This window comes from Hakea prostrata, chromosome 9 (assembly GCF_041222555.1).
Source record: "Hakea prostrata isolate BN-2017 chromosome 9, UWA_Hpros_2, whole genome shotgun sequence".
Lineage (NCBI taxonomy): Eukaryota > Viridiplantae > Streptophyta > Magnoliopsida > Proteales > Proteaceae > Hakea > Hakea prostrata.
Genome location: NC_142608.1, coordinates 62,248,570 through 62,261,918, shown reverse-complemented (window position 1 = coordinate 62,261,918; position 13,349 = coordinate 62,248,570). Strand labels below are relative to the sequence as shown.

General features: G+C 37.5%; 1 protein-coding gene and 1 long non-coding RNA gene across 2 annotated transcripts; both read right to left on the bottom strand.

Annotated features, from left to right (window-relative positions):
- Positions 1-1,632: 1,632 nt before the first annotated feature.
- Positions 1,633-2,914, bottom strand: LOC149006044 (uncharacterized). Its single transcript, XR_016175471.1, has 3 exons — positions 2,831-2,914; positions 2,014-2,084; positions 1,633-1,854 (listed from the first exon to the last, which is right to left on the bottom strand). It is a non-coding gene; the product is annotated as an uncharacterized LOC149006044 (long non-coding RNA).
- A 3,625-nt stretch (positions 2,915-6,539) lies between these two features.
- Positions 6,540-7,178, bottom strand: LOC149006043 (disease resistance protein RUN1-like). The gene has a single exon (XM_089136029.1). It carries the CDS (start codon positions 7,176-7,178, stop codon positions 6,540-6,542), a length of 639 nt encoding a protein of 212 aa, XP_088992155.1.
- Between the last annotated feature and the right edge of the window lie 6,171 nt (positions 7,179-13,349).

Genomic DNA, 13,349 nt, shown 5'->3' with positions numbered 1-13,349 from the left:
AAAGAAAACTTGTGTTGTGTCCTTCAAACACAAGCTGGGATTTCTCCCAGTCTTCAACATTACTTAATAGTATTAATGCTTTACATCTGACAAAACATTTGAGAGACTAAAGGGGAGGGGAAGTTCCTGCTGCAAGATAAGTTGGATCACTGACTGGGAGAAGGTAGCTTAGCCCATGTTGTGAAGCCTCCAAGAGCCCACTCCTGATGGCCAACACTTACCCACTTCCACCCTCTTGAATTTTAGATGGGGTGAGTTCTTGCATTTTGATATGTACATTCTCCAAGTTTACTAAGTAATGCCAAGAACATACATAGAAAAGGAAAGGAAAAATATCTACCTGTTCTCTGTACTTACCCTCTATTGACTCTTTTACTTTCCTCTTAAAAAATTCCATATGGGATTCTAAAACAAAGTGAACTCTTATCTCTCATTTTCCTCTGATATTTTAAAATGCCTAAACAACTTTATAATTAGTTATGGGAACAATCAGAGAATTGAAGACATTGACCTTAACACAGTAAGGATAGTACCTGAAATTTTTTGATCCTCAAATCTTGCTAGGGTTTGATTCCACCTTCCACTTTAATTCCTACAACAATTTCTGCAGTTTGCTCCACTTTGAAAATGAAAGAGGACATGAGATTAGGTTAGAGTTTTCCTCTCTACCTTTAGAGGATGAAAGATGATGATGGTGGGGATTTCCAGCAGGAGGAAGGGAGAAGGTGGGGGCAGTGGTCACTGACAACCAACGGTGGTGGGTACTTTTCGGCTAGGTGTAGGAAGAAGATTCTCCCTTCACCCACCTAAGTGTTGGGTAGGGGAGGGTAACTCAGTCAATTCACTACACCGAAAGACGTTATGGTCATTTCACATTCAAAATATTAATGACTCAACAAAATCAAACCCAAACTATGGGTAACTTGTAATTTTTGAAGTGGACCACCAGTAATTTTTGGCACTAAAGTTGAGTGCCTACAGGATTAGTGGGTCACCTGTAAAAAACTCTTAACTATGAAGATGGTAAGCAAAATCGATCTTGAATTCAATATGAGAATTCTGGTATAAACAACTAGTAGTTACAGTTGTTTAGTAACTTAGCTCAATCTTCATTGCTTAGACTCAACTCCATATGTTATAAGCTGAGTCTTCATTGCTGGTGCTCAACTCCATATATTACAGTGGCTGGATGATGTACAAATTTAAAGGGAAGTCCATTGCTCATTGTTTCAAAGAGTAGTTGGCCCAAACTAATTTCTACTCAATTCATATTGGTCACAAGTGTCTAGCATCTTTTTTTCTACAAATGCCAGACATAAACAGCATTTCAATGCAGGGAGTTTGAGAGGAAATAGACATCAGAACTTCAAAAAGCTTATCAAAAAGCTCATCCAGAGGTTATGGCACACATTGTTTTTGGATTCTCTGTGTACTCATTTAGAAAGAAAGGAACACATCTGTTCTTTCAATGAGAGGAAGAACTGTCCTGGCTGGAAATATATATTTTGACGTGGAGAAAGCTCATTCACGAGATCCCCATCTACAGTGATCCACATATTTGAGCAGCCAAGAAATTGCTGGGGTAGCTCATAAACTTGAAGATGATTTCTTTCTTACTCTAAATTGGTCCGGATCAGTTATCAGCTCGGAAATTCAAAGACGATTCCTCACTCATTCTCTCCTTTTAAGTGAAAGATGATGCCACAATGCAGCCTTGCCTGTTGTCATCTCCTCATGTGGCAGTGGCTCATTGCAAACAGTTAAAATATTAGATCATTTATGGAGAAAGTGGAATTGGTATTGAAGTTTGATTGTGGCTTCCCTTCCAGGTAAGTCTGCTGTGTGCCTGAAGACCTGTATGTATATACACCAGCAGATAAGGAGTGATTTCAGGGACACTGAAGGGGAAAAGTGAAAACGACAATGTAGAAGGTCAAGAAGAAAACATGTTTAACTTCTGAAATGAATTGAGAGCTTGTTATTTAACAATTCACATGGAGGTGATGAGATTACCTGTTAATCAGTGGAACTTCAATTCTAAACAATTGAGCATGGGTGCCTCTAGTTGGAGTTCCTCCCAATACCTACAGGAAAATCACAATGTATTGAATCATCCTTAATTCCCAATTATTGTAGAAAGCCAACATCGAAAAAGAAAAACAGAAAAAATATAACAAAAATGTAGTTACAGTACATAATAAGGAGCATAACAGAGGCTGGTGATATCACTTTGGTCATTTAATCAAATCCATTTGAATATAATCCATCATCCATAGCGTTGTAATTTGTAAATCATACTAAAACCAGGTTCATACTTGACTCAATCAAAATACTACTCTCTACTTAGATAGGGTCTCCAGAATCTATTCCATTTTTTACTTTGGTACCCTCAACAATTTTAATTGAACTGAAACACCACTCTCCTACTCTGTTTGGAGAATTCTCGGTATTTACTCGAGGTATAATGTTGAAAGTATTGGGAAAATTGTTTATTCAACAGAAAACACAAGGTTTTGGTGTAATTTCTCTTAAACTAAACAGGCCTGATGAATGGTCTGGTTTTGAAAATATGATTCAAAATTCAACACACTGTATGACAAACACACATAATGCTAGACAGGAAGACAAGAAAACTAGAAACCAATAGTTAAATTTTCTAGAAGATTAGGTACATCACTAATAACAATCTTCACTTCAACTTCAAACAAATACATAGGAACAAGCTTGATTTTAAAAAAAATAAGGAAGAAGTAAAACCATTATACTGTGATCTTAATATAGAGCCACAAAAAAGGGTTAAGAAACAACTCAAATTTGGAGAAAGGCTAACCTCATTTAGTAACTCTTCGTTCTATTGTTTGATAGGTTCCCTCTCACAGAAGATTTCTGTGTCTAGTGCAACAACACAATATTCAGCAGGTGCTGTCTCAATTACTTGGAAGTTAACACTTCATATACCTCCCTAACAATGAATAGATTACTCCCCCTCACAAGTTGGTATTATTTCAGGAAATTTGCTGTTTAGACAAGAATAAACACCAGTAATTTATATTGGCACTTGTAAAAATATACTAAAAAAACAAAATGAATAGAAGAAACATCCCCAAGATGTAGCCTAAAATCAACTAGAACAACCTTATGCATTTCGATCTGTCGTTCCTCACATTGAGTACGTTATTTCTGTTCCCTCATTTCTTCCCCTGTACAATTTATATGTCATGAGATTTCATGGGAGCATCCTAACCTTATATATCAAAAAGTAGGACTAGAGGGAATAACCTTGATTAGAATTGTATACCTCGGGAAGTTTGGAAGATGCCCATTTACATTATAGGATTCATGAAAACCAGAGTTGTCATCATTTGCAGCTTCACCAACATCAAGACAGTTTGGAGACTTTTCATTTCAAATATTTCTGTTCCTTCATTTTCTGTCAATGAACTAAAGTGTGAGATGCAAGATTCTAAGTGGAATAAAGCCATGCAAAACTTATTAGTATCACCTTGCAGAAATTTGATGTTGTCTTCACAAAACTCCAATTTATGTAGTAGATTTGTCATAAAACCATTTTGCCTTGCTCTAATACTCCTCATTCATTCTAGCATAAGCATGAACTGGGGTGGCGCCCCATCTTTTTTTGACATTGAAAATTTTCATTTTCCCCCCTTTTTTAAAAAATATTTTTATACATGGAAACAGGTAGAGCCTACAAACTTAATCTATAAATGGGGAGTTTTTCTTTTGAAAAACATGTACGTGCCTGATATAAGGCAAATCCTTACCAAAAATCAAAAGGAATACAATGCAAATTGATTGCCCAAAACAAAGAATAACAGACGAACTGTTATTTTACCTTCTTGGACATCCAATATTGGGTAGATGCTTGCATCCTTCAATAGATACCGTCTTCAAGTTCTTCAAGCTTTTTGGTAAGCTTTTCAAGGAGTGGCACCGCTTAATGCGCAGAGTTTTTAAGCTTTTTAATCTTTCAAGACCATCAATCTCAATTAGATTGTCACAATAACATATTTTAAAATCTTCCAAGCACTTCAATCCGTCGAGGCCAGGAATTTTAGGTAACTTGTGACATGCTATAATCCATATAGTCCGCAACTCCTTCAAGTTTGAAAGATCCGGTAATATTTCCAAATTCTTGCAAAATCTCAGATCTAGTGCTTGCAAGGACTCCAATCTGTCAGGCCCTCGAATCTCCGATAACTTGTCGCACCTATAAGTTTGCAATTCCCTCAGCTCTTTTAAGTTAGAAAGATCGGGTAATACTTCCATCGAGCAACAATTAAAGATATCTAAATTCCTCAGGTTCTTCAAAGTTGAGATATCATCCGGTAACATTCTCAATGATGGGGCCTCAATGTATAATTTTTGTAAAGAGTCATAGCCCTCAAGGCGCTCAATCTCGGTTAATTCTTGGCAGAACTCAATGTGTAGCTCCCTCAGCCGTTTCGAGTCCCTCATGTATGGCATTTTCTTGAGCAATTTGCAATACTCTATCTTCAACTCCTCAAGAAAATCCATCCCTTCACCTTCAAAACTTGAGATGTCAGTAGTAGAGATGTTTATGCACAGTAGTTTTTTGGAAGAACTCAATTTCGGTAACTTTTTCAATGACGCACAGTCGTAAATTTCAAACTGCTCCAAAGACTCCAATTCTTCGTCAGCACCTTCGATCTCTTCCAGAATGCTGCAACGAACAAGCTTTAATGTCTCTAGATTTCTCTAGCGTCCTCCTGATGCAATCGATAGCTTTACCAATGAAGGGCAAAGGAAAACATTTAGGCTTCTCAAACTTGACGGAAGATCTGATACGTGTCTAACTGAATAGCAACGTCCAACTGACAATCTGGTCAAACTTGAAAGGGAACCTAACATTATGTTTTCAAGTAAGGGGCACTCACTGAATTCTAGGGTGGTCAAACTTGAAAGGGAATCTAACATTGTGTTTTGAAGTGACTTGCACCCACTGAATTTTAGGGTGGTCAAACTTGAAAGGGAACCTAACATTGTGTTTTGAAGTGAGTTGCACACCCTGAATTCTAGGGTGGTCAGACTTGAGAGGGAATCTAACATTATGTTTTGAAGTGAGTCGCACACCTTGAATTCTAGGGTGGTCAAACTTGAGAGGGAATCTAACATTATGTTTTTAAATGAGCCACACCCACTGAATTTTAGGGTGGTCAAACGTGGGGGAAGATTAGGAATATCTTGAAGCGAACTACAATCACAAAAACTAACTCTAGTCAAGCTTGATGGAAGACTTAGGACCTTGCAGTTGCAACTTATGTCCAACGTTTTCAAGGATGTCATTTGATCCAAATTATCTGGTACCATGTTCAAAGAGCAACACCCAAATAGATTGAGTGTCTCAAGAGATGTCAACTCACAGAAAAAGTGGATTTCCTGAGAAGTCAGGAGTGCCACATAGCATGCTGCAAGACTCGAGTTTTAGAACTTTCAGTTTTTGTGCGATCTGCAAAATAGTAATTGACAGAAGGAAAATTCAAAATTGCTTTTTCTTTAAATGCTTGCTTGAAAATTCAAAAAATTAAATAGAAAAGAGTGGGAGAGAGAAACCTTGATATATTCCCAACCAATCCAACCCTCAGTGATCTGACTATATGATAGATCAAGAACAACTAGTTTTCTTGGACAAAAGTTTCTTAGTGCAAATCATGTAAAAAATCCTCTCCAACTAAGTTGTCTTAGTTTTGAAGAAGAGTTGTCATCGCATCCTTTCCAACTAAGCCATCTCAATTCTGAAAAGGAATTTCTACACTCACCCAAGATTTGTGTACCACCAAGTTTGAGTAATCTTAATTCAGCCATTGCATCAAGGCCCTTAATGATCGAACATTCATCATTTGATCCACATTTGAAGTCAATAGTGAGTCCTAAACACTTGTTTGTTCCCTGCCAAAGAAATGACCTTCAATTTAAATGTTAAAGTTAAATTATTCTAAAAAGCCCCACCCCCAAAATTAGTAAAGCCCTCAATATTGATTTGCATAATCATCACAAAGATAACAATTTACATTGAATACATACCTTCTGTCCGACAATTACATCCAAGACTTCCTCTTTAGACCATATTCGACTACGTTCCTCCGGCTTTGTACTCTCTCGATGAACAATGCATCTTCCAAGATCTCGGAGCACATCATGCATCCTCAGTTCATCATTTTCATCAATCGTTATCAAAGACTTTGCACAAAGACTATCAAGTCCTTTATGAGGGGAAAAACCACAACTTTCCCATATGTAGCACACAACGTTTATTTTCATGCCGATAAAGAAACATGCAGTATCAAGAAACATTTGTTGCTCATCTGGATTTTCTAATCCATCGTAACTTACTTCCAATCTTTTTATAACATTACTGTTGGGAAACTTTTGCAACTCCTTCAATGTGTCTTCCCATACTAATTTATTCTTTAAGAATAAAGATGAACCTATAACTTTAAGAGCTAAGGGAAGCCCTCCAATAATTTCTACCATTGCTTTTGAAAGATTCAAATAATCTCCTAGTGGCTGGTCCCTTTAAATGCATAATGGCAAAAAAGTTTGAGAGAATCATCAAAATTCATTACACCGGGCTCATAAATCTCAGCTTTTCGGGAAGTTAAAATATCCTTATCCCTACTTGTGATAATGATCCTGCTTCCAGTATCAAACCATCCACCATCTCCAATTAAAGACTCTATGTGACTATCTTTATCCACATCATCAAGAATGAGCAGAACTTTCTTTTCACATAATCTTTGCTTGATCACTTTAATTCCACTATCCACATCAATAATATCTGAAATCCCGTCTTTTAGGATAGTTTTGATAAGCTTGTTTTGTAGATAGGGAATCCCAAATTTTTTAACATTCTCTCGAACATCTTCAATGAATGCATATTCTTCAAATTCAGTAAGAACTTTATTCCAGACAGCCCTGGCAATGGTTGTCTTCCCAATTCCACCAAAACCATAGATCCCCACAATTTTTGTGACCTTAGATGTAATCTCTAATAGTTCCACCACTTTTTCTATATGAGATTTGATTCCAACTAGGTTGTCGGCAACATGCACAAGTCTCTTGTTCAATTCATTGGAAACTATTGTAACAATTTCTTTTACTAAAGCCCCTTCATGCCTGTATAATTCAAACAAGACCATGATAAATACATAGGGTGGTGAATAACCTTTATAAGGAAAATAATAAAAAGAAGTATTCAATATAAAAGAAAATCAGAAGTGAATTATGTGAATTGATGTATAGTATGCAAATTCCATTATGTCATTCAATCTTGGTATTATTTTTTCATCAAAATTCTTCACAAAGAGCAAAAAGAATAGCAAATAGGGTAAAGAAAAATTATAAACAATATTTCACATATTTTTGTCTCTTAGTCCTAAAATTCTTTCTTGGATAACTCTAAACCTTGATTATTCTTCATTCATCAATCCAAATCCCATGTCTGTTAATTTTGACCAACCTTATTATGAATTCATATAGGAGAAATATATACAATTTAACAAAATGGAAGTATTGTACTTACAAGCCTTCCTTTAAATGCCGTCCATCCAATTTGCCTATCTCTTGCAGAATATCTCGCCACTCTTGCACTATTTGTTGGTTGAATTTGTTTGGGTGTTCCTCATTGAAGGCCTTTGCATATTCCCCAGTCTGGTTTCGCACGTTTGTCGGTTCAATTTTGTAGAAAATGGGCAATACGAACTGGTTCCTTGTTCTTCTACATTCAGATATGGGGATGACCAATTGGATTAAGGGAAGGCGTAGTCCGAGTTTGTTGGAGCCATAAAATACGTTGACTCTAGTAGGGGAGGATACTAAACCAAGAGTGTGAGATGCATGAGGGAGGTATTTGAACTTAGGATGATGTGACTGAGTAGTTGACTTACATTAGGCTAGGTATGACCTTGACACATGCCAGTACTCATACTATGGTGTGTTGAGAGAGTGCTGACCTAAACCCCGCCATGGTGATAGTTCGAGAGGGATGCCTTAAGCCCTTACTCGGAATCTCAAGACCGATAATCAACCCGTGAGAGATCAAAGTGACAAGACCTACTTAGAGGAGGCTGGTGTTCTACCTTAATGCGTGTCTACCATATAAAGACTAGCATCCATTAGAGTATAGTTGCATTGTTGGATTCCATTTCATATCATGATGCACTATATGATGTATTGATTTAGACTGTGATATTGGTTATTTGTTTGTGAACTCCTTGTTAAGTTCTTTTGAGCTCACCCTTCGGGGAATTTGTTGTTTTAGAGTTTGTTGTAGATCCAGATGGCACAAAAAAGAATATAAGACACTGGTGACCGATCCGTACGGTGTACAAGATTTTGGGGACTATGACTTTCATAGTGAAGAATGTTCGTGTCTCGACTGCGCGTCCTAGAATTAGTTTGACTCATGAGTTGATTTATACCGTTCATAACACGGAGATTTTCGAGTTTTAAAATTATATTTTAATTAAGGAAACGTACTTGATGTAACCCTTAGGAGTTTTATATACTTTACTTTATCCTTTCTGGTTGATTACTTTAGTTTTGTCATCACTTCTGCACTCTTATTTGGTTTTGAGATCCCTTTGAGATCCTTGTTACTTGATATATTCTTTATTAATATTTATAACATTGATTTATTCTTGCTCATGATTGGGCTATTTTGTGGAATGGTTGGCGATTGTCTGAGACCTGATCTGTTGGGTTGTGGATCACTCCCCCGGGTATTCGGGTGAATGGATACCGGCTGGGTGGATGTGACACATCTAATCAGAGTCATCCAAAGGATTTTACCTAATCCGTCAGATGAGCATTTGACGGGTTTAAAACCCCTCTTATTTTTTCTTCTGCCTCCATTTTTCCTTCACGTGTTTGGAAAACCAGTGTGCACAAGAGCGTCGTTTTGAAGTTTAATCTTTCTAGGAACCACCCTTCAATTTTCATTTTTGTCAATGCAAGATCTCCAATGTGCGAATTTTTACCAACCTATAGCATTTGTGCCTTGTTGGTGGGTTTTGAATTTTGTTCGATCCTTTTAGTGCTTGAACCAATGTTCAGAGCTTCTGAATTTCAGTTTGGAACATCTGGAGTTCAAGGATCATCTATGCTATTCGAAACATTGTTGCTCGAGGCATTTTTTCTGCCATTCGAAACACTCTTTTTCTCGAACCAGTATTATGTGTTTTGAACTTTGTTATACCCTTTTAGTGCTTGAACTATTGTTCTGATAGAGCAGAATAACCATTGTTCTGGTCGAGCAGAATCATTCTAGTGCTCGAACCAGAGGAAAAGTATGTCTGCAGTCATTGTTTTGGTCGAGCAAAATCATTCCAGTGCCTGATCAATTGTTCTAAAAAAGTGGTTTTGGTCTAACACTTCTTTCGTTCCAAGTTGACTTGGTATTTTTTACCTTCTTCGTTATTCTCTTGCGGCTGAGCATGGTAACTCAAAATTTTAGCGACTCAAGATATCTTTCCTAGATGTTTTATTGAATTCCAAGAATGAAGAATTCTCTCATCTTTATAAAGTAATCCTCAGAAAGCAAAATTTGATGTTAATGCTAAGCAGTGACTGATTACTTGACTTGCTCAAAAAGCGAAATTTGAATTCATGCTAATAAGTGGATCACTTGATGCTAATTAGCGAATTGCTGTTTGGGTTAAGCACAGTCATTGCTTTGGTCGAGCAGAATCATTCCGGTGCTGGTCGAGCATAATCATTGTTATGGTTGAGTAGCATTCCGGTGCCCAAACTATCTTGAAAAGACTTGCTCAAAAAGAAAAAAATTGCATCGATGCTAAAGCGAATCCAAAATTGGCTCAAAAAGCGAAAGATTAAATTGGTCAAAAAAAGCAAAAGTTTAAATTTCTCAAAAAGCAAAAGATTTATGCTAATGCTTCTGTTGGATGAGCTATTTTTATTGATCGATCTTGCCCTTGGTCGACCATACTTTATTTAATTGTAAAATTCCTTAATAGACCTTGACCTTGGTTGAGCACAATATTCACTTTTTTTGCAACCTTGTTAGAGAAGTTCCTTTAGTTGTACTTGCTTTCTCGACCACCTTCCTGGTCGATCAAAAAATTATGTTCCCAAGTTGGCATGGTTTTTCCTGTTCGTTTCAGGCATATAACTCAGCTTTTTCCCCCGAGCAGGTAACTTGGATATATATATATAGGATTCTGGGTAACTTTCCCAGAAGCTATAAGGAATTGCTCAAAAAGCAAGAGTATAAATTGCTCAAAAAGCAAAAGATTTGCATTAATGCTTTTGTTTCTAATTGTCAAAACAAAATCAGGGCTAAACCCTCTACTGATATTGAATCAAAATTGTTTAAGGAAAGAACTGAAGTATAAATTGAAATGCATTATTGATAGTATTTTTTGAGATTGCTCGAATTCCATGACCGAGTATCTCTTGTCTAGTCTCTGGATCATGTAAGTGATGATATGCTCCAAGAGCAACCTTGTTGGACGATTATTTATGGGCTTCCCAGTTTGGTTGAAAAATTAATGGGTATGATAAACTTTGATTGTCTCAGCTTCTAGACCTTGGTTGACCTCTTCTAGGACTTCGGTGTCTTTCTCCACTGGTTGACCTCACTGTTTTTTTATCTGTGTTAGGGGACCGAACTACTTCTTATTTTGTTTGGAGATACTTATTTAGATGTCCTTGCGAGATAAGTTTCTTGATCTCTGCCTCAATTGCCTGCAATTGCTAGTTCAATGGCCATGATCTTTATGAAAGTCACCATACTTACTTTTGTCTCTCTCTTCTGGTGTAGATTAAAGTCTGCTTAGCCATTCGAGAAGGCCTTGACTCTTGATCTGCATCAAGATTTATGATCGGCTTGTGTTTATAGGAGTGAATGCTCCTTCCGGAGATTCCTTTTGAGGCTCTGGCTTACCAATTCTAGCCAAACTCTTATTCTGTTGAGGCTCGCCTTTATTAGCTTTTGTCTTTGTGCATGGTCTTTCCTTCTAGATTCGATCATTTCAAATATCAATGCCTAGTTGTGGCAGCGGTCGAGCAAGTCTACATAAGTCTAGGGCATGTCTTGCCTGAGATTCTCAAGCAAGCGATCATGAGTAATTCCTTGGAAAGCTATTAGCTATCTTCTTATCCAAATTTTCAATTTGAATGGTCAGGTCGTTGAATCTCTGGAGGAAGTCTTCGATTGATTCTGATCAACCTCGCCAAACTAAGAATAGGATGCCTTCTCTCTTATTTGTTTTTACCCGCTGTGGAAGCGCGATAGAAACACTTGACCGAGCTGGTCAAAATCTGAGATCTGTCCTTCAACCCTAAATACCATTGGGATGTTGCCTCAGTTAGTGAAGCTGGAATGATTCGGCACAAAGCTACTTGACTATGCTTGTATGAGGACATCATTGATTTGTAGTGCATGATATGCTGTTTAGGACACTTAGTCCCGTCAAACATGGTAAAGGTAGGGAACTTGAAGTCCTTTACAATCTTTGCTTTTGAGATAGCTTGAACAAATAGGTCATCTTTTAACGCTGAATATAGGTCATCCTTTCCTGCATCTTTCAACTTTTTCAGTTTTTCATCTAGTTCCTCAAACCGCTTATCACATAAGCAGCTTCTCTACCCAGAACATCATGGTCGCCCATTCCTTCACGGTGGTCGGCCAAAGGATGACTACTTTCATGATCTTCAATATTTACTTCCTTTGGGGGGAGGGTCCTCAGTATGTATGGGCATTGTCCCACGTGCTGGTTGGGTTGGATCACCAACCTTTCCTTTTCTTTTGTTAAGATTTCTTTCAGATGTTGTACAGCTTGATTGAGCAAAGGTGCTCAACCATCTCGTTGCTTCGATGCTCTATTATCCTGCCTTCCATTAGGAAGCAAGGGTTTCCCTGTTGGCTTTGACCTTGTGGAATTACTTGTTGACGGATGCCAATTCTAATTCATTTCATTAAACTGATTGATCGTTACAAACTGGTTGGATGGACCAGCAAGGGCATCATTGCTCGAAAGAGTCTGCTTTCGACAACTAGATATGGATCCACGGGTTGGTTCTGTGGTCCTTCAAGATCATTCAATTGACTTCACCTTGCGATATGAGTCCGAGTACCACCATGGCTTCTTGATTAAGTTTCCACAGACGATGCCAAAAATTTTTGCTCAAAAATCTTGTTGATCGGTGCATAACCGGCGGCTTGCAAAAACGTGCTCAACTTGATTGGTTGAGGAATGCCTCCGACGAACAAGTTAGTGAATGCACACAAGCTTAGAAGTAGAACACAAGTTGTAGCGCTTTGAATGCTAGGTGGAGTACTCAATGAGTGCGTAATTATGGCTGAGTGCTAGGTTTATATAGGTTTTAGGAAGTTACCTTGATATTGTGATCAAACAAGTGTTGATCATTAGATTTAGGACATCCTTGATATAATGGTGATTGAGTTGGACCAAAACTCTATGACTAATCCCAACTCCATGTTACACCAAAATCTTATTCGAAAGTTAAGGGAGAGTTGGTTTTAATTCTTCCAACGTACATTACTTAATGCGTACTTCATGTTACTTGGTTCACCCATGTTCGACTAGGTTTTAACCAGTCTGGTTCATTCATGGTCGACCCTGGTCAGTTATTAATTAATGCAAAAACTTTAACTATGAATACCTGAAGATCTTTGGGATTTCGAATCCCCAATGCTTTTCCCTAACCGATATAACTCTACACTTCAAAGCAAATTAGGGATGGTCTTCCTAGATATATATGCCTTATCTTCGCAAAACTATCGTCCTTCGCCGAAGCTTGGCACGCTTAGTTTGCTGAGCTATAGAACAACTTTGCCCAAACTCAAACACAATCAACTAGAAGATATAGAACAATCAAATTAATGAAATAAACATGGTTCATCTACATCCCAAAGAAGAAGAACTAACTACTCATTATCACAAAGTTCATAAGACAAATAAAGATGAAACATAGAGAGAGAGAGAGAGAGAGATGTGGTCTTCTTCTTGAGCAATGAGAGAGATAAGAGCCAAGATCCGTGTTCGCTGTCTCCCCTCTTCTTTGAGGCTAGCTTCCCTTTTATGTCTCCCACACACAATGAATCCCCTCTCTTTACCCGTCAATTCGACCTTTATTAGTTCCGATTTTGAAAAAACTCAAAACAAGAAAATTGTAGATATTTTCAATATCGTTCTATAGCATCTTGAATCACTACAATCCGAGCTCATACAACAGAGATATGCCCAAAATATTGAAAGTATGTCTGTTTACCCGATTTTCAGATTTATTACCAATTTTGTTCCTTAGACCTCCGCTTGTTTCCAATT